Here is a 26,967-nt window from a genome sequence, read left to right as displayed (position 1 = left end):
TTACTTAAAGTCAAGTGAGTATAGATGTTAATCATATCTACAAACTACCTTCACAGAAACATCCAGACTAGTGTTTGACTAGACAACTGGGCACCATGGCCTACCCAAGTTGACACATAAAATTAACCATCACAGAGTCATCAAGGTGGTAACCAACCTCTTACAAGCACGTGGTATCATTCAGGGAGAATGAGATAAAGACCAAGAAGGCCAAGGTCAAAGGAAGAGAGTGAGGGGTTACAGAAGTGACTGAGGTTGTAAAAGGAAGGGAACCCAAAGAAAGAGATGTCACAGAAACCAGGGGGAAGCAGCAAATCAAACAATCATGGTCAAATGTGCCACAGGCTGCAGAAAGCTCAAGTGAGATGAGGACTGAAAATCAGGAAGGCTTTAGTGAACTTTTTACAAGAAGCAGCAGTCTCACTGCTGGTGGGAATGTAAATTTGTACAATTGCCTCAGAAAATACTTTAGCATCAGTCAGGGGAGTTGAATATGTGCAGACTCCATCACCCAGCAATTCCACTCTTAGGAACATACTGATGCTTCTTGCTACTCAAAGTGTGGTCCACAGACCAGCAGCATTGGCATCACCGGGAACTTGTAGAAATGCAGAATTTCAGACCGCATCCAGACCTATTGACTCAGAATCTGCATTTGAACAAATCTCCAAATGATTCATGTGCACAATGAAGTTTGAGAAGCACTTGATCTTTAAATTTTTTTGCTCATGTTAAAAAAATTTTGCGGGCTGGCCCGGTGGCACAAGCGGTTAGGTGCGCGCGCTCCGCTGTGGCGGCCCAGGGTTTGCTGGTTCGGATTCCAGGCGCGCACTGACGCACTGCTTGTCAAGCCATGCTGGAGTGGCGTCCCATATAAAGTGGAAGAAGATGGGCATGGATGTTAGCCCAGGGCCAGTTTTCCTCAGCAAAAAGAGGAGGATTGGCAGATGTTAGCTCAGGGCCGATCTTCCTCAAAAAAAAAAAAATTGCAAACTATGTACCCCTTGCACATTTTTACGCTGTTATCTAAAATTTTCCTCAAATATTTAAATAGCTGCAAAAGGATGCAATTTCCAGTGTGTTGTAAGCATTGACCTTTTTAAAAACGTGTTATTTCACTCTTTTAATGATACCCTCTATGATTCATTAAAAAGTACATGATCACACTCTTCAAGAGTCAGAAATTTCACATTGTTCCATTTCTTCTGAATTCATATTTCTATTTCTATTTCTAGTCCCCAAAATGTTATCCTAATATAATATATTTTCTGTTTGAAAGTCTTCTATTCTCTGCAACAAAAATATGTATATAAATTACAACTGAATTTTTAAAATTTCCTGTGGCCTTAAGGCTCTAAGTGCTAAGCTTTTTCCTCTGTAATTATTATGATTATCATTAATAATTAACTTATCAAAACAACATGAATATATTATGAAGTTTTCTAAATAATGATTAAGCATAAAAAATAAAATTTTATTGGAAGCGTAATTCTAAATAAGATGACTGGGCCACTTACTTTTCAATTAGTTCATGTATTTATGGATGAACATTACTCATTGCTAGAATTAGACAAGATTCAGCATGAATTCCATTCCTATTTTTTCTTTTTGTAGATGTAGAACTGAACATTTTGTTCCCATAAATATGTAGAGGGGAATGGAAGGAGTTTTGTCATAGCAATGTCACTAAGTTCTTTGAACTCGCACAAAGTTACATACCAAAACACAGTGATCTATCATCAAAAATCAATCAGGTGGTCTCTTCAACAAATGGTGCTGGGAAAACTGTATATCCACATGCAAAAGAATAAAGTTGGACCCCTATCTCACATTGTATACAAAAATTAACTCAAAATGGATCAACAACCTAAAAATAAGAGCTTAAACCATAAAACTACTAGAAGAAAACATAAGAGTAAATGCTCATGACCTTGGATTTGGCAATGTTTTCTTAGGTATGACACCAAAAACACAAGCAACAAAAGAAAAAATAGATAAATTGGACTTCATCAAAATTAAAAATTTTTGTGCATCAAAGGCCATTTTATCAAGAAAGTGAAAAAGACAACTTACGGAATGAGAGAAAATATTTGCAAGTTATATATCTTATAAGGATCTAGCATCCAGAATATATAAAGAACTCTCACAACTCAACAACAAAAAGGCAAACAACTCAACTTAAAAACGGGAAAAGGACTTGAGTAGACATTTCTCAGAGAAGATATACAAATGGTGCCAACAACCACATGAAAAGATATTCAACATCATTAGTCACCAGGAAAATGCAAATCAAAACCACAATGAGTTACCACTTCACACCCACTAAGATAGCTACAAAAAAAATAATAAACGGAAAATAACAAGTATTGGCTACGATAGGGAGAAATTGGAACCCTTGTACGATGTGCTGGTAGGAAAGTAAAATGGTTCCACTGCTGTGGAAAACAGTTTGGTGGTTCCTTGAAAGTTAAATATAGAATTACCATATTAGCCAGAAATTCAACTCCTAGGTATACTACCAAAATCCTGAAAACAGGTACTCAACAGGCACATGTACATACATGTTCATAGCAGCACTATTCACAACAGCCAAAAGGTGGAAACAGCCCAAATATCCATCAACAGATAAATGAATAAACAAATTGTGGTATATACATATATTGGAATATTATTCATCCACAAAAAGGAATGAAGTACTGATACATGCTACAACATGGATGAACCTCAAAGACATTTTGTAGTTAGTGCCGTGGAGTCAATTCCGACTCCTAGCGACCCTGTGTACAGCAGAGAGGAGCCCTGCCCAGTCTTTTTGCGCCATCCTCTCACCTTCTGGCGCCATATCAGACAAAGTTCCACTGCTATTCACAGGGTTTTCATGGCCAATCTTTTTCGGAAGTGGGTGGCCAGGTCCTTCTTCCTAGTCTATCTTAGTCTGGAAGCTCTGCTGAAACCTGTCCACTGCAGGTGACCCTGCTGGTATTTGAAATACCGATGACACAGCTTTCAGCATCACAGCAACACGCAGCCACAACAAGTATGACAACTGACAGACGGGTGATGTGGTTCCCTGACGGGAAAGAAACCCAGGCCGCAGCAGTGAGAGCACCAAATCTTGACCATCTAGACTAAGGCTGGCAAAGACATTATGCTATTTGAAAGAAGCCAGACACAAAGGGCCTCATATTGTATGATTCCATTTATACAAAATATCCGGAATAGGTAAATCCATAGAAACAGAACACATATTGGTGGTTGCCAGGAGGGAGGAGGAGAACAGGGAGCAACTGTTTAATGGGTATGAGGTTTTCTTTTGGGGTAATAAAAATGTTTTGGAACTAAATAGAAGTGGTGGTTGCACAACATTGTGAATGTACTAAATGCCACTGAATTGTTCACTTCAAAATGGTTAATTTTATGTTATGAATTTCACCTCAACGTTATGTTATGTCATGTTATGAATTTCACCTCAATAACAGAAAGGTTAAAAAAACAAACCAATCAGCTGACACTCAATGAGTTCTCCTTCAATTTTGTGGAAACAAAAGAAAGAGAAAGTACCTGACCTGCAGAACCACCTTCTCAGAACCAACACAGGATTTTGGACCATCCCTTTGGTGCCCTGGTATTTTGACCCTCCTAAATTCCCCCTTGGGCCTTCTTTCTGTGGTAAGGGAGGGTTGGGCAAGGGGAGGGGAAAGGGATACCGGCTCTTCCTTCACAGGGCCCTCTCCGGCCCATCAGCATCCCAGCATTATGTCAGAGTGTCAGATCTGTGAAAAGTTCCCTTACGTCCATCCAGGTCCACCTATGCCTTGGACAGTCCTCTTGCACTACAGGGATACATGTGCCCTAGTTTGAAGACTGCTGCCGTGGAGAAGCTTACACGTCACACTCAGAGAAGAGCAAAGAGATCTCACAGCACTTTGTGGTGATAACCACCAGTTTAAACAAAGCAAATGTCCATCGACAGGACAAAGGATAAATAAATTGTGGAGTGAGCATGCAATAGAAAGAAAATGAATGAATTACAGCTACACAAGTCAACAAAATCATAATGTTGAGTAAAAAAGCCAGCCCCAGAAGAACACAGAGTGTGACTCCATCTATGTGAAGACTGAACAGGCAAAACTAAACAGTATACTGTTTAGGAAAACCTACCACATGTGTAGATAGTGAAAGTGTGAAGATAAGCAAAGGAAGTATACACAAGAAGTCAGGGTAGATGTCAACCTGCGGGGAGGGAGACAGATGCAGTCAGCGTGGAGCACACGAGCCATCTAAGATCCTGGGAATTTATTTCTTAAGCTGCAGGCAGGTACCCAGGTATTTGTTTCCTTCGTCTTTAACTATTTCATTTTATACATTCTTCTATATGTATAACATATTCGCAATAAATATTTTTAGGAGAAAGGATGAGTGTGAAGAGAGAGTAAAGAAGGGTGAACACTCAGAATGCTGGCTGTGCTGGGAAGTGCAGAGGGAATATGTGGCAGTGGCAGGCGGACAGGGACCAGGTGGAAGAAGGATTTTTTTTTTTTTTAACGTAGCAAAGATTTGTCTGGGTTTAAAGTAAAAGGGTTAAGTTGAAAGTCCAGGGGGGCAAGAAATGGAGCAGAGTTAGGAGTGGGATGCAGGAAGGCAGGATTGGCTTTCAACAGGCTCTGAATTAAGGAAGGGAAATAAGGATGAGTAAAGAAAGAGATGTTTGGGGCTGTGAAGAGGGCATTGGAGCCTCAGTTAAGAGACATAGCTGGCTGTCTGCTGAGAGAGGGGAATTGGGTGTGGGGTAGGGGGACTCAGGAGAGTAGAAGAGGTTGGAAGGGAGCTGTGGTGGGAAGAGGGGCTCTCCCAGGTGCTCAAAGCAGCACAGAGAACCCAGCTGAAAGGTGCCAGCTGAGAACAGCTGAGTGATGCATCCTGAGTGACATCTTGGCTGCACAGGGAAGGAAAGGAGGAGGGAGGGATGGAAAGAGGGACGGAGGAGGGCCTGACAGACATGGGAATACTAGATGACTGGAGTTCTCCCTGGGGGAGTGGAGCAGGTATATTGGCTGCCCACCAGGAGGGAGCAATCTGGGGGCTACTCAGAGAATGGTGTGCCGGCATTTTAAATTTCAGAGAGAATAAAGTTCCAGATGCTGATAATCACCAAAGTGTGGTACTGGGAAGAAAGTGGGTGAAATGGAGTCAAGATAAAAGTTGTTGGAAGGAGGTCAAGAAGCTTTGCAGAAACCAGTAATATTGGTTGCTGAAGGGAAGGGGAACTGGGTGGAGGTGGGAGGGAGGCCTTTTACTAGGTGCCCTTTTGTACTTTTTGAATTTTGAATCATACGAATGATTCTATGAAGACATAAAAGAAACTGGACAATTTTTTTTAATTGGGGTGTGGATTAGGTTATTTGCTTAAACACTGGCAGGCCTGGGGAGGATGGCCTGAGCCAAGTACCACAGGCCTGGAAGTCAGTTGCTCATGGCAACAAGGAGAGGCGGGGAGTAGCAGAGCAGGACTCTTGAGGCTGGGAGGAAAGGGTGTCTGACCTGAAGTGGACGAGTCCTGATCCTGGGATTGACAAGGAGCTGGGAGAATCCACTATCATTTCCCCAGACCTAGTGTTGAGTTCTCCAGTGTTGAGCTGGGTCAGGGAGGATGTGGAAGACTTGGAGGAGAGGGAAGGTGGTGGGCTCCAGGGAGAACTAAATTCCATATAAGGTAGCAGGCGTAGGGAAAATTATGTCAGGAGGCTGAGGCTGTGAGGGGGTTCCAAGAGCTGAGGAGAATGAGTTACAAGGAAAGAGGAGGAGCCAGTATCAGGAACAGTCAGGGGAAGGGAGCACATTGCAGAAGACAGACAGGAGTCTGGGAAAGGTGTTTTTGCAAATGGATGGGAGTGGTGTGGGCCCTTCGTTTTCGTAGGGTTTCTTTTCTCAAGCTGTGAGCCCGCGTCACCACCGCCTGAACAGGCTGTAGCGTTCACCAGGGTTCCTACAGTGAGGGCAGAGCTGAGTGTGGGTCAAAGGAGAAAGAGGGAAAAGTTGGAGGTTTTGTTGTAATACAAGAAAAGTTTTATCAGCCTATGGATTAAAAAGGCCAAGCTGGCTTCCCTCTTCCTTTCCTATCGGTTGCTCAAGGAATATAGTTATTCCAGTCTGGGCTAAGCACAATTGCAAAGTAAACCCACCACCAAAAATACTTTGAATGCCTCAGAGAAATGTCTAAGCTTTCCTACCATTTTGGATTATCTAGGCTTCTGCTGCCCTCCATCAAGAGCAGTTCCCTAAGCCATGAGCTAGCTAGTCCTTGACCACTTCTCCCAGACATACACACATAAATACACAAACTCCTTTTCAGATTGAGCTTTTATGGACTCATAGGGCTGGAAAAGAGTTAAGAGCACAATCCCTCCATTTCACTGAAGAGAATACTGAAACCTCTAGTGCCTTGGGGACTTCAAACCTGGACTAGAACATAGACCTTTTGTCTCCTAGTTGTTCCTTGCATCTCTAGTCATATTTTATTTCTAAAGCCCACTAAGAATCCTGAATTTATCTGTTCTTGATACTATGCCAGGGCATTTGGTCCTGCCAGCCAAGAACAGGGGGGCCCCTCACCTCACACTGGCAGAAATTGGGAACCAAGGGCCAAGGATCTAGACATCCCTGCATCGGGTGTGGGGAAAACAGCCCTACAGTATCTCCCCAGCAGACTGTACAGGAAAGACAGCATTGTGCACTGCTGCTTGTTGCCATATAAAACTGCAACTGGGTGGACTGGACACCTGAAGCACTCATTGGCTCTGAACTCTACCTGCCACCAAGGACCACCTGTCTTAAACTCCAAGCTGAAATTAGGCCCCCTGTCCCATTCACACTCCGAGAAAGAAGTAGCAAGAAGGGGATAGGATACAAAACTTGACAAAGGAATTCTTATCTTGACAGCTTTTGTATTTCTGCTGCCACTGGGGTGTGAGCTATTCTTTTGAGAAGTACGGCAATGAGGAAAAGAAGAGATGAGATAGGGAAACGATTTTTAAAGTTTTTCTTTGAAAATTTTGTAGTCTGTCTCCCAATTAGGCAAAGGGGAAGGGAGCTCTCATTGATTCGGCACCTACTGTATACCAGGCTCACTTAAACCTCACATTAGCCCTGTTGAGGAATCAGGGCCTCCAATTCAAAGATAAAGACGCTGTGCTTCAGAGAATTAAGTAACTTGCCCAAGGGCCCTCCTTTAGTAAATAATAGAATATGGCTTTGAGCCTACGTGTGTCTGACACGAAAGCCAATGTTCTTTCTCGAATCCACATGGCCTGACTACAAAGGAGATTTCTACAATAGGGCATTTTAGAATAAAGAGAACTGAATGGATGCATAAAAGTCAGAGAATTTAAAAGGGAAAGGCAGAGTCAAGGCACCACATAAGCACTGTGCCCACTCTCCCACCAATGGGCATCCCTTGAGTTCAGGATTCAGTTTAAGTCAGGAACACACTTTATATGGGTAGATGCTGGCTGAGCTGATGAGGAACAACTTCAACAGTCAGTCATTTATTGCATGACTTTTATTTGCAAAACATAACCCATGACATAATTCTTGCAATCAAGAAGTTTACAATCTAATGGGGAAACTAGATATTGAAAGAATATAAAAAGCAGTTTCACCAAAACTAATGTATAAGGAAAAACTCTAGTCTCCTGGAGGATGTAATAAACAAATCCAATTGGCAGGAAACAGGGGCTTCTTCGCTTGGACCTGGATGGGTGGGGAACCGAGTGTGGGTATGAAAGGTGCAAGGAATTGGGAGGAAAGGAAGCCAGTCTGCAAGGCGCTAATAAATGCTGTTGGTGGAGCTGTGGAGACTGCAGCTTAGTTTGGGAGTGATAGAGCAAGAGAAGGCAGAGGTGCAGAGTTGAGGGGAGGTTTTGTTTAGGGCGGTGCAACTCGGACCTTGTCAGTCTGGGGGAATGGCGAGGATCAGAGGGACAGTCGCAGTTGTAAAGATTAAAGATAATAGAATCGTACTAATATAAATAATCGCATAATTAGAAGAATTAGTACTAGGGCTAATTATATAGTAGGGGTGAAATGGGCGAGGTTATTGACAGTGACAGTACAAGCGGAGGGCGTTTGCCTTGGCAAGAAATTGGAACCAATTCTGAGAATGGAGGAGAGGGGAAGATTGGGTGTGATTTTATACGATTGGCAGACTGAGGAGAGGCAAGGTAAAGGCACTGGATTGTTTGTCTTTGTAGGAAGTTAAAACATCTTTCAGGCCAGGAGGGCTGGAGTTGTTACTATTCAATGAGTTGGAAAAAGTCTCCAAGTGAACACACTCAACAGGGGGTGCAGGCGGGGGCTACAATGACCAAAGGCTCTGATAGCCGCGGGGCGACCTGCGAGGGGCCGGGGTTGCGGCCACTGGGCAAGGACCGCACCACCCATGGGAGCAGGTGGCAGCGCCACCCGGGGGTAGCCAGGCGGCCGGGGAGCGCAGGAGTGCGGGGGCGCGCACCAGGAGGCGCGGAGCCGGCGGCGCCACACGCCGCCAGGAGCGGGAGGCGGGCCCCAGCAAGCGGGCCTCCGCGCGGCACTTGGCACGCACGCGCAGACGGACCGCGGGGCCCAGAGGCACACAGGAGGGGGAGCGAGACAGAGGGGGTGTGGAACGTATTTCCGCTCTGGAGGACAAATAATACCGGCCAAAGGGGAGGCCAGCCCGTCCGGCCCTTTAACCGCGTGGGGGGGCTGGTGAAGAAAGGGGGGTCGAGAACGGGGGAATCCTGCTCCTTTAATTCCCTCCCCTCTTCCTCCTCCCCGAGTCCTCGCCGACGCCGCCGCGCGCGGGGCCTGGAACACACGGCACGAGCCGCCCCCGCCCCTCCCCCTTACGCCCACGCGGAGCCGGCCCCGCGCGCGCGCCCCGTGCACCCCCGCGCCTGCGCGGTGCCCAGGCCCTGCCCGTGCGTGGGGGCGCAGCCGACCCCGGGGGGGGTGGGGAAACAGGGGGGGAAAAAAACAGCGCGCGGAACCGGGCCAGGTGAGAGGCGCGTGCACTCAGGGTCGTGGGGCTGGGGGGGCGTGCCACGGAGTTCTGAACGTTGGGGGGGGGGCGTGCACGATGCGTGCAGGCGGCGGGGGGAGGACGTGAAAGGCGCGTGCAAACGTGCAAGGGGGGGCGGAGGAATGAGGCAGCGGCTAAAGGGGGCGGGGTGAGAAGAGGCAGCAACCTGGGCCACCCTAGAGCCCAAAGCCCCAGGCTTCTGCTCCCAGTTCCCCCGACCTTCCCCTGTGGGCGCGCGGGCTCACCCCATCCTCGCGGGCAGTCAGGCTGGGGGGTGTGGATGCCGCTGCCCCGCCCCCGGGAACCACGCCTCCCTCCTCTCCGAGGGACAGCGCCTCCCCGGGGGCTGGGGAAACTGAGGAAGAGGCCTGAAGACTGGGTGGTCTCATTCTGGGGGGTCGGGCCAGAATGGGGGCGAGGGGCCTGGAGCCTTGGCTTAGGAGAGCCAGAGACCTTTGTCTCTGACCAGTTGCCTTCCCAACCAGGGTTGCCCACCCCCGCCACAATGGCCTCTGGGGTGGAAGTGCTGCGCTTCCAGCTGCCCGGCCACGAGGCCGCTACGCTGCGGAACATGAACCAGCTCCGTGCAGAGGAGCGGTTCTGCGACGTGACCATTGTGGCCGACAGCCTCAAGTTCCGCGGCCACAAGGTCATCCTGGCCGCCTGCTCACCGTTCCTGCGGGACCAGTTCCTGCTGAACCCCAGCTCTGAGCTGCAGGTCTCTCTGATGCACAGTGCACGAATAGTGGCCGACCTGCTCCTCTCCTGCTACACGGGCGCCCTGGAATTCGCTGTCAGGGACATCGTTAACTACCTGACTGCCGCCTCCTACCTGCAAATGGAGCACGTGGTGGAGAAATGCCGGAACGCCCTCAGCCAGTTCATTGAGCCCAAAATAGGCCTCAAAGAGGATGGGGTCAGCGATGCCAGCCTTGTGAGCAGTGTCAGTGCCACCAAATCCCTCCTCCCTCCTGCCAGGACCCCAAAGCCAGCCCCCAAGCCCCCACCCCCACCCCCTCTACCCCCTCCCCTCCTGCGGCCTGTGAAGCTGGAGTTCCCACTGGACGAGGACCTGGAGCTGAAGGCCGAGGAAGAGGATGAGGATGAGGACGAGGACGTGTCTGATATCTGCATTGTCAAGGTGGAGTCGGCCCTGGAGGTGGCACACCGGCTCAAGCCTCCCGGAAGCCTGGGAGGAGGGCTGGGTATGGGAGGCTCCGTGGGCAGCCACCTTGGGGAGCTGGCCCAGAGCAGTGTGCCCCCCAGCACTGTGGCCCCACCACAGGGTGTGGTGAAAGCCTGCTACAGCCTGTCTGAGGACGCGGAAGGGGAGGGCCTGCTGTTGATCCCCGGAGGCCGGGCCAGCGTGGGGGCCACCTCGGGCCTGGTGGAGGCAGCAGCAGTGGCCATGGCTGCCCGGGGGGCGGGGGGCAGCCTGGGGGCGGGGGGCAGCCGCGGACCCCTGCCCGGGGGCTTCTCCAGTGGAAACCCCCTAAAGAACATCAAGTGCACCAAGTGCCCGGAAGTGTTCCAGGGCGTAGAGAAGCTGGTCTTCCACATGCGGGCACAGCACTTCATTTTCATGTGCCCGCGCTGCGGCAAGCAGTTCAACCACAGCAGCAACCTCAACCGCCACATGAACGTGCACCGCGGCGTCAAGTCGCACTCGTGTGGCATCTGCGGCAAGTGCTTCACGCAGAAGTCCACACTGCACGACCACCTCAACCTGCACTCCGGCGCGAGGCCCTATCGCTGCTCCTACTGCGACGTGCGCTTCGCCCACAAGCCTGCCATTAGGCGGCACCTCAAGGAGCAGCACGGCAAGACCACAGCCGAGAACGTGCTAGAGGCCAGCGTGGCCGAGATCAACGTCCTCATCCGCTAGCGTTAGCGGGGCAGGCGGCTGGGTCCCTGGGCTGGGTGGGAAGGGGGCTCTCTGGCCCAGGAGAATAGGGGGGTGGGGGTCGGGGGCAGGCAGGTACGGTGGGGAGCTAGAGCAGACACACACATCCTGAGAGAGGGGCAGAAGATTACTTGGAGAGAAGACCCTGCCTCTTCAGAAGAAAAGAATGGAGAGGGAGAGGGTTCTTTGAGAAGGCAAAGGAAATACAGAGTCCCAGAGAAAGGTTTTCTTTTAGAAGTGCATGGATATGTGAAGAGAGGGAAAGGGTCCTATAGAAACGAGGAGGAAAAAGGACTGGAAATGGTTATATTCCTGGCTAAGGCTGCCCAGGGAGACGTTCTGACATTTCTTGAGGTAGGGGGCGGGTGGGTGGGAATTGGGAGGGAATTTGGCAGGAGGCAGCTTACATGCTCCAGCTTAGAATAGATCCTTGGGAGAGGGAGTGGTAGGGGGAAGGGATTCTCAAATCCCAGAAAAGGAAGGGGAGACAGTTCTTGCATGCTGGGGGAATGGGGCTGTGGGTACAAGGCTCGCCAAAACTCCAGAGAGAACAAAGTAGGGTGTCAGGTAAGAGAACATGGGGGTGAGCATCCTGGGTAGATGTTGGGAAGTGGGGTACAATAGCAAGAACGGTGAATAGTGGTGGGGGTGGGGGGTAGGGCACTTAGAGGAAAGGACACAAGAAGGGCTGTTTGGGGGGAGGGAGAGGAGTAGAGACTTATATACAGTATTTTTTAAGAAAACAACGTATTTTTTAGGATTTTTTCTGGAGTTTGGGGCTTTAGTTTTTCTGCTTTTGTTTTCCACAAAATAAAAAAAACAAAACCTTTTTTTTCTTTATACTCTGTCTGGTGACTGCGTGTAAATGACTATCCCACCCTAGGCAGCCTCTCCTTCTGATGCCATTTGCTCAATACCTGGAGGTCACAACTCATGCAAGTCCCATGCCTGAAGGAGCCCTAACAGGGAAGAGGGAGTGTGACAAGTGGGCTCCTCTGGCCCAGGACCCTCCCAGTTCTGCAACCTCAGCGCCTGGCAGATATAACACAAATGTTCTGTGATTGTTTGGCAGTGGTAACACATGACCTGCTCCTCTATCTGAGGAGTCTGGTATCAGGGCCAGGGATAGGCTCTAGGTGTGACCGTTGTGCCCACCGAGATTGTAAGCAGGAGCCTGTGTTTGGGCATTCTTGGTCTGGGGAAAGGGTTCATGTCCTCAGGAAAGCTAAAAATCACTGGATTAGGGTCTAGGGAAGACTACAATTCCCAGAAAGCTCTGGAATAGTTCTTAACCAAAGAGAACTACAGTTCCCAGAAGGCTTTGAATTGGCCTCAGGTGCCCTATCTCCCAATCACCTGTCTGTGTCAAATACTGCGTGTGAAATCATACAGATATTTTCCAGACTCTGATCAGAATGTAATACCTAAAGGGATGGTACCCTAAACACTGCTATCAAGTTGGTATAGCTTGGTGTAATATCATTCATACTTCCACTGTCGGCTGGGCTATGACCCACGGAGTGCCTGACTCTGCTAGTGAAGTGTTTGTCAAAAAAGGTTACTAGAGTGTCACCAGACACTAATGACTCTTAGGCCGCTGGGGGGCTCACCTGGATTCCTATGCATGTGGCGGCGTAACATGTCTGGCATAAACATAACAGACATTTAGCCCCAGGTTTTCAAAAGGGGACGCTGCTCCAGGGGACATGAAGCAGCACGCTAGAACCAGCCAAGAGGAAAGCTGTCCTCCGCGCGTCCCCATCGCCTCCTTCTTGCTCGTTAGAGAAGCGAGGCCAAAACTGAGGCCGAGCCTTCTATCTGGTGACCCAGAAACTGAAAGCAACCAGAAGCGGGAGAAGCACACGCAGGCCAGATTGGAAATAGAACCGCTGCCGAGAGCCGGGAGAATCAGACGCTCCGCTTGTTACCTAAAACCAGAGGGGGGATGCAGAAGCCACACGTGGACCCAGGCGTGCCTCGCCTTCGGTTCCCCGCTGAGGCGAGGCCAGGAATGGAAGGAATTCTCCCCTGCAGCCCCCAGCCTAGGACAGCCACTGCCATCTCCAAGGCCGCTCTCGGGGAAAAAGGCCAGAAAGCACGTACTGGCTCCTTTAAGGCTCCTCCTAGCCCGCCCTCTCCCGCCCACGTGACCCGGGGCGGCCGCGCGCCGGCTCGGCCCCCCGCGCAAGCGGCGATGGCGGCGGCGGCGGGAGCTGCAGCGGCGGCGGCCGCCGAGGTGCGGAAGGGGAGGGGGAGAGGCGGGTGCATGCCCGCGCGCGCGCCCGGGGGAAGCGCGCGCCCGTGCAATGCTCCGGGGGTGCAACGGGGCCGGGGGGCCCGGGCGGGACTTGCAGCAATCCGGAGGGCCAGCACTGGGGGCGGATGAGGGGACCAGGGGGTGGGAGGTGGGGGGAGTGGGCACGGAGGCGCGCGTGCAGCCTCCGGCTGCCCCCGAGTGGGTGGCGGGCGCCGGGGCCCCAGGAGCACGCGCGAGGGGCACGAGGGGCCGTCCACCGGGCTGGGGGGCAGCGGGCGCTGGAGGGGTTGGTGCCCGGGGTCCCCGCGGCCTGGGGGACAAAGGGGGAGCTGCGCGTGCAGCCGGGAGGAGGGGGCGGGGCCGGGGCGCGGAGGCCCCGCCCCCTCCCCCTTCTCTCTTCTCGGCCCCTGAGATGCGGGGTCTACCGAGAGGGAGGGGGTTGATGCGGGCCCGGGGGAGAGGTCGTGCGGCCCCTCCGGGCAGCCGAGGCCGCGGAAGGGGGGGCCCCCATAGAGGAAGAGGTAGGCCCCGGAGCCTACTCTCTCTTCCCAGGGCCCAGGCGTCCTGGGCCCCCCAACTTCCTACTGGGCTGACTAGTCCTCCTATCCCTTGTGTCCCCTCCCAGGGGGAGGCCCCCGCTGAGATGGGGGCGCTGGTGCTGGAGAAGGAGCCCAGGGGAGCCAGCGACAGAGGTGAGTTTCTGGAAGAAACTGCCCGGTTGGACCTTCACCTCCCACAACACAGGATTCCTTGAGCCCTTAAACCTGAACTTTTTTCTTCCCTTTCAGTTCATGGCTCTGTGGGGGACACCCCTCGTAGTGAGGAGACCCTGCCCAAGGCCAACCCCGACTCCCTGGAGCCTACTGGCCCGTCATCCCCAGCCTCTGTCACCGTGACCGTTGGTGATGAGGGGGCTGACACTCCTGTAGGGGCCACACCGCTTATTGGGGATGAACCGGAAAATCTCGAGGGAGATGGGGACCTCCATGGGGGCCGCATCCTGCTGGGTGAGAGGCTGGGGAGTCTAGGGGGTGAGGTGGGGTATCCTCTGACTCTGCCTTCCCTCTTATCTTGCCTTCTGCCTGCCTGCCCTGTCTGTTTTCCAGGCCATGCCACAAAGTCCTTCCCGTCTTCTCCCAGCAAGGGGGGTGCCTGTCCCAGCCGGGCCAAGATGTCAATGACAGGGGCTGGAAAATCACCCCCATCAGTCCAGAGTTTGGCTATGAGGCTGCTGAGTATGCCGGGGGCCCAGGGGGCAGCAGCAGCAGGGCCTGAACCCCCTCCGGCTACAACCAGCCCAGAGGGGCAGCCCAAGGTCCACCGAGCCAGGAAAACCATGTCCAAACCAGGCAACGGACAGGTGAGGATTGGGGGAGGGCTGCCGGGAGTGGGAGAGACAGGGGTAATCAACCGTAAACCCCTTGTGGGCTTTTCTACAATTTAGCTTTAAGCGGTCTCTAATCTATTCACAGCCTGATGTATTTACCAAGGAGCTACTGTGTGTCAAATTCTAGGCTGGGGCTTAATCTGTGAACAGACAGATTCCTGTCTTTCTGGAGTTAACATTCTTGGGGAGAGGGGAGTAGAAGAGAGCAATGTCAATGAGCTAATTATGTAGTTAATGCCTTAATTACTCTTATGGTAATGACTATGTAAAGAAACTTTAAACCACTCTTCCTTTCTACCTCAAAGCAAGTCTCAAGGGAACTTTTCCTCCCTTCTTTGAAGCTGCCCCTGCTCCATTTTTAAAGATTTTACTATAAATCTCTACAGGGAAGGAGATGAGGGCCACAGAAATGACAGAGGAGGAAAATGACAAAGGCCCCAGAATCTCAGAAGCTTTATGACAGTGTTCTTAGGGCTCTGGATATCATTTTGTTCTGGGTGTGGTTTGGGTAGCTTTGGTGAAGGCCTTAACCTTTGTTTTCTCACCTGTAAAATGGGGAGAAAGGGCTTGCTTCTGTGTGAAGAGGTGAGTGAGTGTTAGGTATGGGATGTGCTTGACACACTTCCTCCCAGGATACAGCAGTTCATGTTCTGGTTACTGGAGCTTCAGAGGGCATTTTTGAGGGTGTGGCTCACCACCCCACCCCCACTTGGGGCTCCAGGCTAAAGGCTCCCTGACCTTAAATGTGCTCCCTCTTGCCCCCAGCCCCTAGTCCCTGAGAAGCGGCCCCCTGAAGTGCAGCATTTCCGCATGAGTGATGATGTGCACTCGTTGGGGAAGGTGACCTCAGGTCAGTCCCACCCCCCACCCACCTGAGGCTTGGTCTGGCCTGTCCTGACAGGTTAGAGCACAGACCTCACGCCTTTCTCTCTCTCCTTCCAGATGTGGCCAAGAGGAGGAAGCTGAACTCAGGAGGTGGCCTGGTGAGCCAGGAGAGGCAGGGAACAAGCCCTCTCCGCTTGGGGGGCTGCCCTTCCAAGAAATGGGAGGTTGATGGGGGGGGGGCAGCTTCAATTTTTTTATCTTTTTCTAGTCGGAGGAGTTGGGTTCTGCCCGGGGTTCGGGAGAAGTGACCCTGGAGAAGGGGAACCCCGGGTCCCTGGAGGAGTGGGAGACAGTAGTAGGTGACGACTTCAGCCTCTACTACGATTCCTACTCTGTGGATGAGCGTGTGGACTCTGACAGCAAGGTGAGAGGGAGCGGCCGCCCTCCTGGCCAGCACCTCACCTCATCCAGGGCTTGCACTCCAGTCTTGCCTGCCCCCTTTTTCTCTCTTTCCTTCTTATCTTCTGAACAGCCACTAATTTACTGCCGCATCCTGTCTATAACTTATTTCCAGTGTGTGTTCCACCCCATTCCATCCCTTTACCTCTCTCCACAGTGGTGACCACCATCGTGGACTTTGGGTTCAGCACCCCATTTTATGGTTTATTTGTTATTTGTTTCTTCTTTTGCTTTTTGTTTGGTTTTGTCTCATACATGTTTGATTATGTGATATAGTGCTTAGTCTTGCCTGTCTTGCTTTCATTTAACGTTTTATTATGGAAACTTGCAGATATACACAAAAGAATAGAGGAATGAGCCCCAGGTGGCCATCACCCAGCTCCCACAATTATTAAAACACAGCTGATCTTGACTTATCTCTTCCTTCCCCAACCTACACACCTACTGGATTGTTTCAGAGCAAATCTCAGGCATCATATCATTTTATCTACAAATATTTCCATATGTATCTCTAAACATAAGGCCTATTTCTGTTTTTTGGTGAGGAAGATTGGCCCTGAGCTAACATCTGCCCATCTTCCTCTACTTTATATGTGAGACGCTGCCACAGCATGGCTTGATAAGCCGTGCGTTGGTCCGTGCCTGGGATCTGAACCCGCGAACCCCAGGCCACTGAAGCAGAGCGCACAAATTTAACCACTACACCACTGGGCCAGCCCCCTATTTCTGTTTTTTAACATCACTGCATTACTATTTTCACACCTAAAAAATTGGCCAGTGATTCTTTCATACCGTCTCTTGACTAGCAGTCCGTCTTCACATTTCCTCAATTGTTTTATAAATGGGTTTTTGTTTGTCCAGGTTCAAATGAGGTCCATACACTGATTTGATTGACATTTGTCTTAGGTCTCTGTTGATGTATAGGTTCCCTCGTCTTCTAAAAAATCTTTTTCTTGCCATTTATTTGTTGAAGAAACCAGGTCCGCTGTCTTCCAGAATTCCTCATGTTTAGGAGTTGGCCAGTTGGGTGGGGATTGACGCAGTCCTCTCTGCCCAATATTTCTTGAAAAGCGATAGATCTAAGAGCATGGTTAGCTTCAGGTGCTTTTTTATTTTATTTATTTTTTATCTTTTATTTTTTGCCTTTTTTTGGCAAGACGACTTGATAGCTGACGTGAGTGCTTCCTATTGCATCATATCAGGAGGCATAGAACTTCTGACTTTTTATTAGTGATGTTGATCAGTGGATTCGGGTGATGTCAGCCTGATCCTCATCATAAAGTTCCTCATTAGCTTTTCATCTAATGCTTTTAGCAGCCATTGGTACTCTTGCCTATTTATGAACTTGATAAAAAGAGATCATACAATACTTTTGGGTTCTGGAACTTTTCTCTGCTTAATATTATGTTGGCAAGATTGATACACGTTGTTGCATCTAATTGTAGCACCTTCTTTTTCACCACTCTCTAACATTCTTTACCTCCTCTCTTTATCCGGCCCTTTCCCTCCTTTCCTGCCCACACTCACCTCCACCAGGGAGTCATCCCTGAGTAACAGTTGTTGTTTTCTTTATCCCCCCTCACTGTCTGAGTCATAGGGGGTGAGTGTGTCCTGCTCTGCCTCTCTCCCAAGCTCCCCTCAGGAGAGAGCTGTGGCCTGGGGGTTGCTGTTTCCCCAGCCCCACTTTGCCTCTCTCCCAGTCTGAGGTTGAAGCTCTGGCTGAACAACTGAGTGAGGAAGAGGAGGAAGAGGAAGAGGAAGAAGAGGAAGAAGAAGAGGAAGAGGAGGAAGAGGAAGAAGAAGAAGAAGATGAAGAGTCAGGCAATCAGTCAGACAGGGTAAGAGATGGAAGCTGGCATCCCCAAAGGAGCGGGGGCTGTGGGGCCGGAGGTCTGAGTCCTCAGAGGAGGGGGTGTGGGCCGGGGTCCAGGCTTTCGAACTCTCTTCCTCCTCCCCAGAGTGGTTCCAGTGGCCGGCGCAAAGCCAAGAAGAAATGGCGGAAGGACAGCCCATGGGTGAAGCCATCACGGAAGCGACGGAAGCGGGAGCCTCCAAGGGCCAAAGAGCCACGAGGTGAGGAGGCTCCGCTGCTTTTGGGTCGCCTCCTACAGCCCCCTCCCGGCCCCCAGAGAGCGTGTACTTACACGCTCATGCATGCACACCCGCATGTACCCACGCATCCAGGCACCTGTGAGCTCGCACTCTCACTCTCTCTGTCTCTGTGTCAGGAGTGAATGGTGTGGGCTCCTCAGGCCCCAGTGAGTACATGGAGGTCCCTCTGGGGTCCCTGGAGCTGCCCAGCGAGGGGACTCTCTCCCCCAACCACGCTGGTAATTGCCAATTGCTGGGATAGGGAGCCACTAGGGGGCGCCCTCAGGGCTGGACGGAACCGGGAGGAGGGAGACCGCGCTGGCGCTGGGATGTCCATGGCCAGGCTTTGGGGGTTCTGGAGCATGGAGGGAAAGGTAGGGTGGAGGTGAAGAAGCCCCACTAGGGGTCCCAGAGAGTGAGGGGCAGGGCCTCCCTCAGCTCCCTTTTTCCTCCATCCAAGGGGTATCCAACGACACGTCTTCACTGGAGACAGAGCGTGGGTTTGAGGAGTTGCCCCTCTGCAGCTGCCGCATGGAGGCGCCCAAGATTGACCGCATCAGTGAGAGAGCGGGGCACAAGTGCATGGCCACAGAGAGTGTGGACGGAGAGGTGGGCCTGTGGGCTGGTAGGGGAGGTGCCGGGAGATCCAGCCCTAGGCCCCAGCCTCACCTCTCTTCTCGCCCATCCTCACTGCCCACAGCTGTCGGGCTGCAACACTGCAATCCTCAAGCGGGAGACCATGAGGCCATCAAGCCGAGTGGCACTGATGGTGCTCTGTGAGACCCACCGCGCCCGCATGGTTAAACACCACTGCTGCCCGGGCTGCGGCTACTTCTGTACGGCGGTGAGTGAGCCATGGGGCAGACAGGCAGCGTGCCCCACAAGGGAAGGGGCTCCCAGAGCCTGACCATGTTACTTCCCTGCCCCAAGGGCACCTTCCTGGAGTGCCACCCCGACTTCCGTGTGGCCCACCGCTTCCACAAGGCCTGTGTGTCCCAGTTGAATGGGATGGTCTTCTGTCCTCATTGTGGGGAGGACGCATCTGAGGCCCAGGAGGTGACCATCCCCCGAGGGGACGGGGTGACCCCACCAGCCGGCGCTGCAGCCCCTGCCCCACCACCCCTGGCACAGGATGCCCCTGGAAGAGCGGACACTTCCCAGCCCAGGTACTGGCCTTCCCCTTCCGTACTTCTATTCCCTGCACCGTTCCCGTCACCCCTAGACATCAGCATCTTCTCCCACAGTGCCCGAATGCGAGGGCATGGGGAGCCCCGGCGCCCACCTTGTGACCCCCTGGCCGACACCATTGACAGCTCAGGGCCCTCCCTGACCCTGCCCAATGGGGGCTGCCTCTCAGCCGTGGGGCTGCCACCTGGGCCAGGCCGAGAGGCCCTGGAGAAGGCCCTGGTCATCCAGGAGTCAGAGAGGTGAGTGGGGGTTGCTCTCAGGCACGTGACTAGGGCTGGGGCTGGAACGGTGGATGTGATGCTGATGTTGAGGCTGATGCTTGAATCTGAGGAACCCACGGCCTCCCCCACCCTCCCCGTGGCAGGCGGAAGAAACTCCGTTTCCACCCCCGGCAGTTGTACCTGTCAGTGAAGCAGGGGGAGCTGCAGAAGGTGATCCTGATGCTGTGTGAGTGTTCCGCTCATTCGTTCAGCAGACCTTGATTGAGCACCCATGGTATACCAGGCCCTGGGCTGGGGGCCAGGAGTGCAGCAGTGAAGGACGTTGTCCTTTCCCCGAAGGACTTAGTGTGGTGGGGGACACAGACACAGATAACCCGGAATGATGGGGACTGTTGATGATGAGCACATAGGCTCTGGGTACTGTTCTGAGTGCTTATACACGTTCACTCACTTCAGCCTTTCCAGCGGAGGCCCAGAGAGGCTAACCACCTTGCCTAGTGGCGTAGCAGCGGTACTAAGGGGCAGGACCAGTTTGATCCCAGGCAGGGCTGGTGCTCTTCACTCCTTACTCTGATAAGTGCCACGGTGGAGGCAACACAGAGAAGGCCCAGGAGGTGCCCTAACCCAGGTTGGGGCTCTGAGAAGCCTTCGTGGAGGAGGTGCCACCTGCCCCCTAGCTCGCTTACCACTGTCCCTCCCTCTCCCGGTGTGGCGGGCTCTCCCCGCAGTGGACAACCTGGACCCCAACTTCCAGAGCGACCAGCAGAGCAAGCGCACGCCTCTGCACGCAGCCGCCCAGAAGGGCTCCGTGGAGATCTGCCACGTGCTGCTGCAGGTCAGCACAGGCCCGGCCCTCTGCCTCATTGACCAGGCCCTGGGACCCTTCCCCTGCCCACCCCCTCCCTGGTGCCAGCCTACATGCCCCCTGGTCGCAGGCTGGAGCCAACATCAATGCAGTGGACAAGCAGCAGCGGACGCCGCTGATGGAGGCCGTGGTGAACAACCACCTGGAGGTAGCACGCTACATGGTGCAGCGTGGCGGCTGTGTCTACAGCAAGGTGCGGCTGCCGGCAGGCCAGGGCCTGGGGTCAGGGACCCGGTTAGAGGTGCGCCAGTCAGAGGACTCATCTGCCCACATCCCCCCCAGGAAGAAGACGGCTCCACCTGTCTCCACCATGCAGCCAAAATTGGGAACTTGGAGATGGTCAGCCTGCTGCTCAGCACAGGACAGGTGGACGTCAACGCCCAGGTCAGCGGCCCCGGCTGCCCGCCCAGCCCAGCCCCAGGGCCTTGGCTTAGCCTCAGGCATTGGGCCCCCTTTCTCCTTGGCTGATCTCTGACCCTTCCCCTGCCTCTCACACTGCTCCAATCTGTTGCCGTCTTTTTTCCCTCTTTATTGTATTTCTCTTCACTCTTTTTTCTCTTTCTTGCTTCTTTCTCTTTATCAGTTTTCCGAATAATGAGTTGCAGCCTTAGTCTCTGGAACGGTCTAATGAGATTCTTTATTAACTTAGTTTTTCATATGTTGGATGTGTTTTAGTCTCTTACTGTCATTCTTCTCCATCTTTAGCTCAGTCCATCCTTTGTCCAGGAGGACCCCCTAGAAGTAGGTTCCTGTGGCTTCTGATAGGACCCAGTAGCCTTTGAGAGCAAACTTACCTTTCAGCACATTTCCTGCCCCAGACTCAGAATCTACTGTTTCTCTAAGAAACTCTGGTTCCTTTAAATAGGAAAAATTTGGGGCTGGCCCAGTGGCATAGCAGTTAAGTTCGCGCACTCCGCTTCAGTGGCCTGGGGTTCGTGGGTTTGGATCCTGGGCGCAGACCTACACCCCACTTATCAAGCCATACTGTGGTGGCGTCCCACATATAAAGTAGAGGAAGATGGGGACGGATAATTAGTCCAGGGCCAATCTTCCTCAGCAAAAAGAGAAGGACTGACAACAGATATTAGCTCAGGGCTAGTCTTCCTCACAAAAAAAAAAAAAGAAAAATTTTTTAGAGATTACGATCTGTGTGCTTAGGGATATTTGTTGCTATTGGGTCACTGCTTCTAGGACTGTTGAGTAGGCAGACTTGGGAAATAAGTATTTTTTAGAAAGAGAAAAATTACTCCACAGCCTTGAGCGATAGACTCTATCAGTCCCGTCTTATAGATGAGGAAACTGAGATCTAGCCATGTTAGGTCACTTGCCTGAGGTCCCGCAGCGAGAGTGGTAGAGCTGGGGCTCCCGCTCCAGGGCGCGTGCTGTGGACCACATGCTACTTTGGTGAGCAAGGCCGGCTGCTGGGGTGCCCTGGGGCAGAGCAAGGGCTGCCCCACATCCTCCTCCCTCCTTCTGCACCCACAGGACAGTGGGGGATGGACACCCATCATCTGGGCTGCAGAGCACAAGCACATCGAGGTGATCCGCATGCTGCTGACACGGGGCGCCGACGTCACCCTCACAGACAACGTGAGTGCGAGTTCGGTTGGGGTGGGGGGTGTAGAGACGGCCCCAGGGCCCTGGGCAAGGTGGAGCCTGGGCCCATCCCTCCCCCTCCTGCCTCCACAGGAGGAAAACATCTGCCTGCACTGGGCCTCCTTCACCGGCAGTGCTGCCATCGCGGAGGTCCTCCTGAACGCCCGCTGCGACCTTCATGCTGTCAACTACCACGGGGACACACCCCTGCACATCGCAGCCCGAGAGAGCTACCACGACTGCGTGCTGTGAGCCACCCACCCACCCCACACCCCAACACCCCTCCACCGCCTCTCGCAGCCCCAGACCCCACGGGCTTCCTGTCCCCTCCCAGGTTGTTCCTGTCACGTGGGGCGAACCCTGAACTGCGGAACAAGGAGGGGGACACAGCATGGGACCTGACTCCTGAGCGCTCCGATGTGTGGTTTGCACTCCAGCTCAACCGCAAGCTTCGGCTCGGGGTGGGAAATCGGGCCATCCGCACTGAGAGGATCATCTGCCGGTGAGCCCCGGACCTCTCTGCACCCAGACCACCTCCCACCCCTCCCCAGGCCCCACTGAACCCTCAGAATGTCCCCCAGACCTTCCTATGCCCCACTGAGTCCCCAGAACCACGTCTGGCTACACCCTGACTAGGGCCGCCAGATACAGCAAATAAAAATAGAGAACAGCTAGTTAAATTAGAATCTCAGATGAGCAGTGCATGCTTTTTTAGTGTAAGAGTGTCCCATGCAGTATTTGGGACATATCTATGCTAAAAAATTTTTTCTCATTTGTCTGATATCCAAATTTAACTGAATATCCTGCGTTTTATCTGGCAACCTTAACTCCCCACACCCTGATGTACCCCCAGAACCACCCCTTCCCTCCTGCAGCCCCCTCCCCAGACCTCAGGAACCTCCCAGCCCTCTTCTTGCACCCAGGGTAGCCGCTCGCCCCATGCTCTAGCCCCCCAGCCCCGTCTCCCTTCCTCCAGGGATGTGGCTCGGGGCTACGAGAATGTGCCCATTCCCTGTGTCAATGGTGTGGACGGGGAGCCCTGCCCCGAGGATTACAAGTACATCTCGGAGAACTGCGAGACGTCCACCATGAACATCGACCGCAACATCACCCACCTGCAGGTGAGCGGGGGGCTGGGTCCTCCCAGAGGGATGCCCAGAGCTGCCCAGTACAGTTGGGCAAGTTGTGGGCCAACAAGGGCAGCTGGCAGGGGAAGGGGCTGAAAGGGAGCTCTGGTGTGGGCTTGGGTCCACCTGGGGAAGGGGTCCTTTTCCTAGAACACATGAAGGTGTCATGTGGGTTCATGGTAGCCCTGGGGACACCCCCGTCAGCAACATCTTGATTCTCCTTCACCCGGGACCATCACCACCTGCTGTCGTAAAACGGACCCTAGAGAAAGGACAGCAGCTGGGGGGCAGGGAGCACCAGGAGCTGAGGGGCCAAGGCCGGTTCGGGGGGTTGAGCTGATGTCTGACTCCCCCCCAGCACTGCACGTGTGTGGACGACTGCTCCAGCTCCAACTGCCTGTGCGGCCAGCTCAGCATCCGCTGCTGGTATGATAAGGTGTGTGCCCTTGCCCTGGCCACTCCCTCGGAGAAGTTGGCCTCTAAAGAACGCCAACTCCCTGGGACCTTGTCCCTCACCTCCTGCCCTGTGGGGGGAAGTGGCAGACAGGGCAGGGCAGGACCTGGGATTCCCGGACAGACATGGGCCTGGCCCAGGTACATGCAAATCAAGGGGATGGTTGTGTACTTCCTGTTGGCCAAACTCGGAGCATCTGTGGCCTCCCCCAGCCCATCCTCCCTTTCTCTGGAGTCTTGGAAGTCCTGGACAGCTGAGGTGGACACCACACTGTCCTCCCCCCTCAACCCCAGGACGGGCGGCTGCTGCAGGAATTTAACAAGATCGAGCCCCCACTGATTTTCGAGTGTAACCAGGCGTGCTCCTGCTGGAGGAACTGCAAGAACCGCGTAGTACAGAGCGGCATCAAGTGAGGCCCCGCCCTCACCCCTCCTCACCCCCCTTTCTCCCCTTCCGTGGGGCGCTTCCAGGTCCCTCCACCCAACATCACCCTCTCTCCCACCCCCAGGGTGCGACTGCAGCTCTACCGAACAGCGAAGATGGGCTGGGGGGTCCGTGCCCTGCAGACCATCCCCCAGGGGACCTTCATCTGCGAGTGAGTAGGGGGTCCCTTGGCTCCTGCGGGTGAGAGGATGGGTGCATGGCCACTGCTGACTCCCAAGCCTCCCTCTCTGGCCTGGTCCCTGACAGGTCCCACCTCTTCTCGCTGCCCCCTCTCCGGCCAGCCTCCCGACTCCCCTCCCCACAGCCAAGGACCACACCTGCCTCTACTCTGCCCAGACTGGGGGGTGTCACCACTGCCTGTATCTTCCCTCCTCCCCTCCCCCTCGGTATATTTCCCAGCCTCATACACCCTCTTCCCTGCCCTTCCAGCTGGGGTAAGCACCAGTTTTGGAGACAGACCTAGGTCTGAGCCCTGCTCTGCCGCTGGGTGTCCTTGGCTAAGTTATTTAACCTCTTTGAGCCTCATTTTTCTTGTCAAAATGGAGGTGATAACGGGTGCCTTTCTGTCCACCTCCTCAGGGGCCTCATCCCTCTCCGTCAGTTCTTTCTCTGACCAGCATCTGTAACCTCCCCCTGGCTCCTACCCCAGGGCCTTCAAACTTAATCTCGGTCTCCTTTGGCCTTTAAAAAAACAAGCCCTCAGCCTCCTTTGTGTATGTAAGGGACCATCCATTTTCTCTGTCATGTCATCTCCCAACTTCCCAGACAAGTGGCCCCTTCTTCCTGGGCCCGTTTCCCCACCATCCACTCACTGCTCATTCCTGCCCAACTCTGCCTCTGCCCTCCTTACCCTTCGGCTGATGCTGCCCCCCGACCCCAACCTGAGTATCTTGGTCCTCATTCTCTTGGCTTCTGCCACCCCCGTTAGCTCTGGCTCCCATGACACTGTCCTCACCTCCGACGCATCCATTCTTCCTCTCCTCCAGCTCCTCTCCCTCTGCTTTCCGAATGTGAGGTCCTCATTCTTGGCTCTTTCCTGGAGTTCTTCACAGCTCCTATGGCTCCGTCCCTTCCTGCAGCCCTGCCCCCTCTCCTGTCCTTCAGCCCAGCATCGCCATCACCTGCTGGGTGATTCCTAGTTCACAAACCTCCCAGTGTCTAAACCTGACCGGATTTCCCCACCCAAGCCAACTGGCTGCAGATACTAACCCCTTAACCCCAGAGTCTTGGCATGTCCGTGCTTGCCCGCTGCTTCCCCTGGCATAGCTCAAGCCCTTCCCTTTACCTTTCCTACCACTGCCTCTCCAGCTGTCCAGTGGGGACCCCAACTGGCAGGAGTGTGTCCTGTGTTGTCCCCTCACATGCGTATGTCCCCATGTTCCTCCTCCTGACCCCCCTCTGGAGGGGAGCCACCCTTCTCCTGCCCCCCTCCCCCAGATGATGCCTCTGTCCTCCGGGCCCACTATGTCCTGGTCGCCCAGCCCAGCCTCAGCCGTGTTGATCTGTGACATTCACGGACGCTGACTGGGGCAGCTGACGAAGAGTGGAAGAGGATTCCTTGGGGTTGTGAGGAGAGACGGCCTGGTCATCTTAACAACCACCTCTTCCTGCCCCCCAGATATGTCGGGGAGCTGATCTCTGATGCTGAGGCCGATGTGAGAGAGGATGATTCTTATCTCTTCGACTTGGACAACAAGGTGAGCAGGAGGCCCCTCCATCCCCCTATTCCCAGTCAGCAGATGGAAACCTGGCAGAGAGGGACTGGGTGGTCAGTGGGTGGGGAGGTTGGCCAGGCAAGCAGGATGTTGGCAGATGTGAAGAGTGACGCCCTCCCCTCAGGATGGAGAGGTGTACTGCATTGATGCTCGTTACTATGGCAACATCAGCCGCTTCATCAACCACCTGTGTGACCCCAACATCATCCCCGTCCGGGTCTTCATGCTGCACCAAGACCTGCGATTTCCACGTATTGCCTTCTTCAGTTCCCGAGACATCCGGACTGGGGAGGAGCTGGGGTGAGGCGTCCTGGGGTGAGGCGTCCTGGGGTGAGACCAGGGGTATGGGAGATGCAGCAAGCCCGGGACCAGTAGCTGAAGGCTGAAGAGCACCTGATTTCCAGGCCTGGATTAGAGCAGAGCTTTCCAGACGGTGGTGTAAACAGAGTCCTAATCCTCCCAGAGAAATTGATGCCGTAGATTTGGGATGGGGCTCAAGACTGGATTTCTGACAAGTTCCCGAGCAGTGCTGGTGCTGCAGGTCCATAGAACATACGAGGGCTTAGAGCCTGTTGGGAGAAGAGTGGGGGTGGGTGCTTTGGGGTGGGCCTGGGCAGCTGGGTCTGGGTCCCACAAGCCCCTTGTGTTCCTCTGACAGGTTTGACTATGGCGACCGCTTCTGGGACATCAAAAGCAAATATTTCACCTGCCAGTGTGGCTCTGAGAAGTGCAAGCACTCAGCCGAGGCCATTGCCCTGGAGCAGAGCCGCCTGGCCCGCCTGGACCCCCACCCTGAGCTGCTGCCTGAGCTCAGCTCCCTGCCCCCTGTCAACCCCTGAGAGCGGACCACACCCTTCCCTCCCCACCCCTGGATGGCCACCAGCTCAGCAGCCACTTCTGCCACTTGCTGCTCACTGTCCACACCTGGGGGTGCTGCCATCTCTTCTCCCCCTACCCCTTCACACATTCCTCGGCCAGAGACCCCAGCCAGGCCCTGGAGGTCTGACAGCCTCTCTCCCAAAGCTGGTTCCTCCCTGTGATGGTGATTTCAGGGCTGGCCAGCCCCCTGTTCCCCATTGCTGAAGATTGATGAATTGAAATGGGTCTCTATACCAACTGGTTTCCTTTGTTCTCAATAAATGTTGGGTTTGGTAATAACTGGGTGATGGTTTTGGGGGGGGAGTTGGGGAGGAAGCACACACACCCAGAGGGAATGTGTGTCCAAGGGGCAGAGTGGCTGGGAAGCAGGCTGGACAGGTGTGGCTGGTGCGGACAGCCACCCAGTGGGAGGGGAGGGTTGTTTTGTAGGGGGACCACTGTGAGCAGGACCTAGTCAAGGGGTAAAAGGCAAATCTCGACACTTAATCATTGGCGGGA

The 26,967-nt window shown here is 53.5% G+C and overlaps 3 protein-coding genes across 7 annotated transcripts in view; 2 read left to right on the top strand and 1 right to left on the bottom strand.

Annotated features, from left to right (window-relative positions):
• The window catches only part of C2 (complement C2), a 40,145-nt gene extending 27,201 nt beyond the window's left edge, over positions 1-12,944 (bottom strand). The window contains exon 1 of the mRNA XM_004424332.3: positions 12,890-12,944. The gene's annotated coding sequence lies outside the window, so the exon portion shown is untranslated. The remainder of the gene's footprint in view (positions 1-12,889) is intronic.
• ZBTB12 (zinc finger and BTB domain containing 12) lies at positions 8,770-10,991 on the top strand. Its single transcript, XM_087438376.1, has 2 exons — positions 8,770-9,034; positions 9,544-10,991. Exon 2 carries the CDS (start codon positions 9,564-9,566, stop codon positions 10,941-10,943), a length of 1,380 nt encoding a protein of 459 aa, XP_087294502.1. The 5' UTR covers positions 8,770-9,034; positions 9,544-9,563; the 3' UTR covers positions 10,944-10,991.
• Positions 12,945-13,140: 196 nt separating the features above from the next.
• EHMT2 (euchromatic histone lysine methyltransferase 2) lies at positions 13,141-26,748 on the top strand. Of its 5 annotated transcripts, XM_004424335.3 has the most exons (28): positions 13,141-13,197; positions 13,844-13,910; positions 14,007-14,225; positions 14,325-14,578; positions 15,371-15,455; positions 15,548-15,588; positions 15,699-15,854; positions 17,590-17,727; positions 17,848-17,962; positions 18,118-18,219; positions 18,441-18,589; positions 18,681-18,824; positions 18,911-19,146; positions 19,225-19,407; positions 19,533-19,615; positions 20,118-20,224; positions 20,325-20,447; positions 20,537-20,638; positions 21,740-21,844; positions 21,944-22,098; positions 22,185-22,352; positions 22,827-22,971; positions 23,336-23,413; positions 23,725-23,840; positions 23,940-24,026; positions 25,494-25,572; positions 25,715-25,890; positions 26,249-26,748. In XM_004424335.3, exons 1-28 carry the CDS (start codon positions 13,156-13,158, stop codon positions 26,427-26,429), a joined length of 3,636 nt encoding a protein of 1,211 aa, XP_004424392.2. In that variant the 5' UTR covers positions 13,141-13,155; the 3' UTR covers positions 26,430-26,748. The 5 variants fall into 5 exon arrangements, with proteins under 5 accessions (XP_004424392.2, XP_004424394.1, XP_087294501.1 ...); XM_004424337.3 differs by lacking the exon at positions 18,118-18,219; XM_087438375.1 differs by lacking the exon at positions 13,141-13,197 and having other exon boundaries at positions 13,631-13,910.
• Positions 26,749-26,967: the final 219 nt, after the last annotated feature.

This window comes from Ceratotherium simum, chromosome 13 (assembly GCF_057802395.1).
Source record: "Ceratotherium simum simum isolate JZ-2026a chromosome 13, ASM5780239v1, whole genome shotgun sequence".
Lineage (NCBI taxonomy): Eukaryota > Metazoa > Chordata > Mammalia > Perissodactyla > Rhinocerotidae > Ceratotherium > Ceratotherium simum.
The sequence above is the reverse complement of the archived record's forward strand: the minus strand, read 5'-3'. Positions and strand labels throughout refer to the sequence as shown.

Bases quoted from the DNA above. Each gene is read 5' to 3' on its own strand.
- ZBTB12 (XM_087438376.1), top strand. From the start codon at position 9,564: ATGGCCTCTGGGGTGGAAGTGCTGCGCTTCCAGCTGCCCGGCCACGAG.
- EHMT2 (XM_087438374.1), top strand. From the start codon at position 13,631: ATGCGGGGTCTACCGAGAGGGAGGGGGTTGATGCGGGCCCGGGGGAGA. The intron at 20,448-20,536 runs GTGCGGCTGCCG...CATCCCCCCCAG, and splicing joins GCGGCTGTGTCTACAGCAAG to GAAGAAGACGGCTCCACCTG. The intron at 20,639-21,739 runs GTCAGCGGCCCC...CTGCACCCACAG, and splicing joins AGGTGGACGTCAACGCCCAG to GACAGTGGGGGATGGACACC.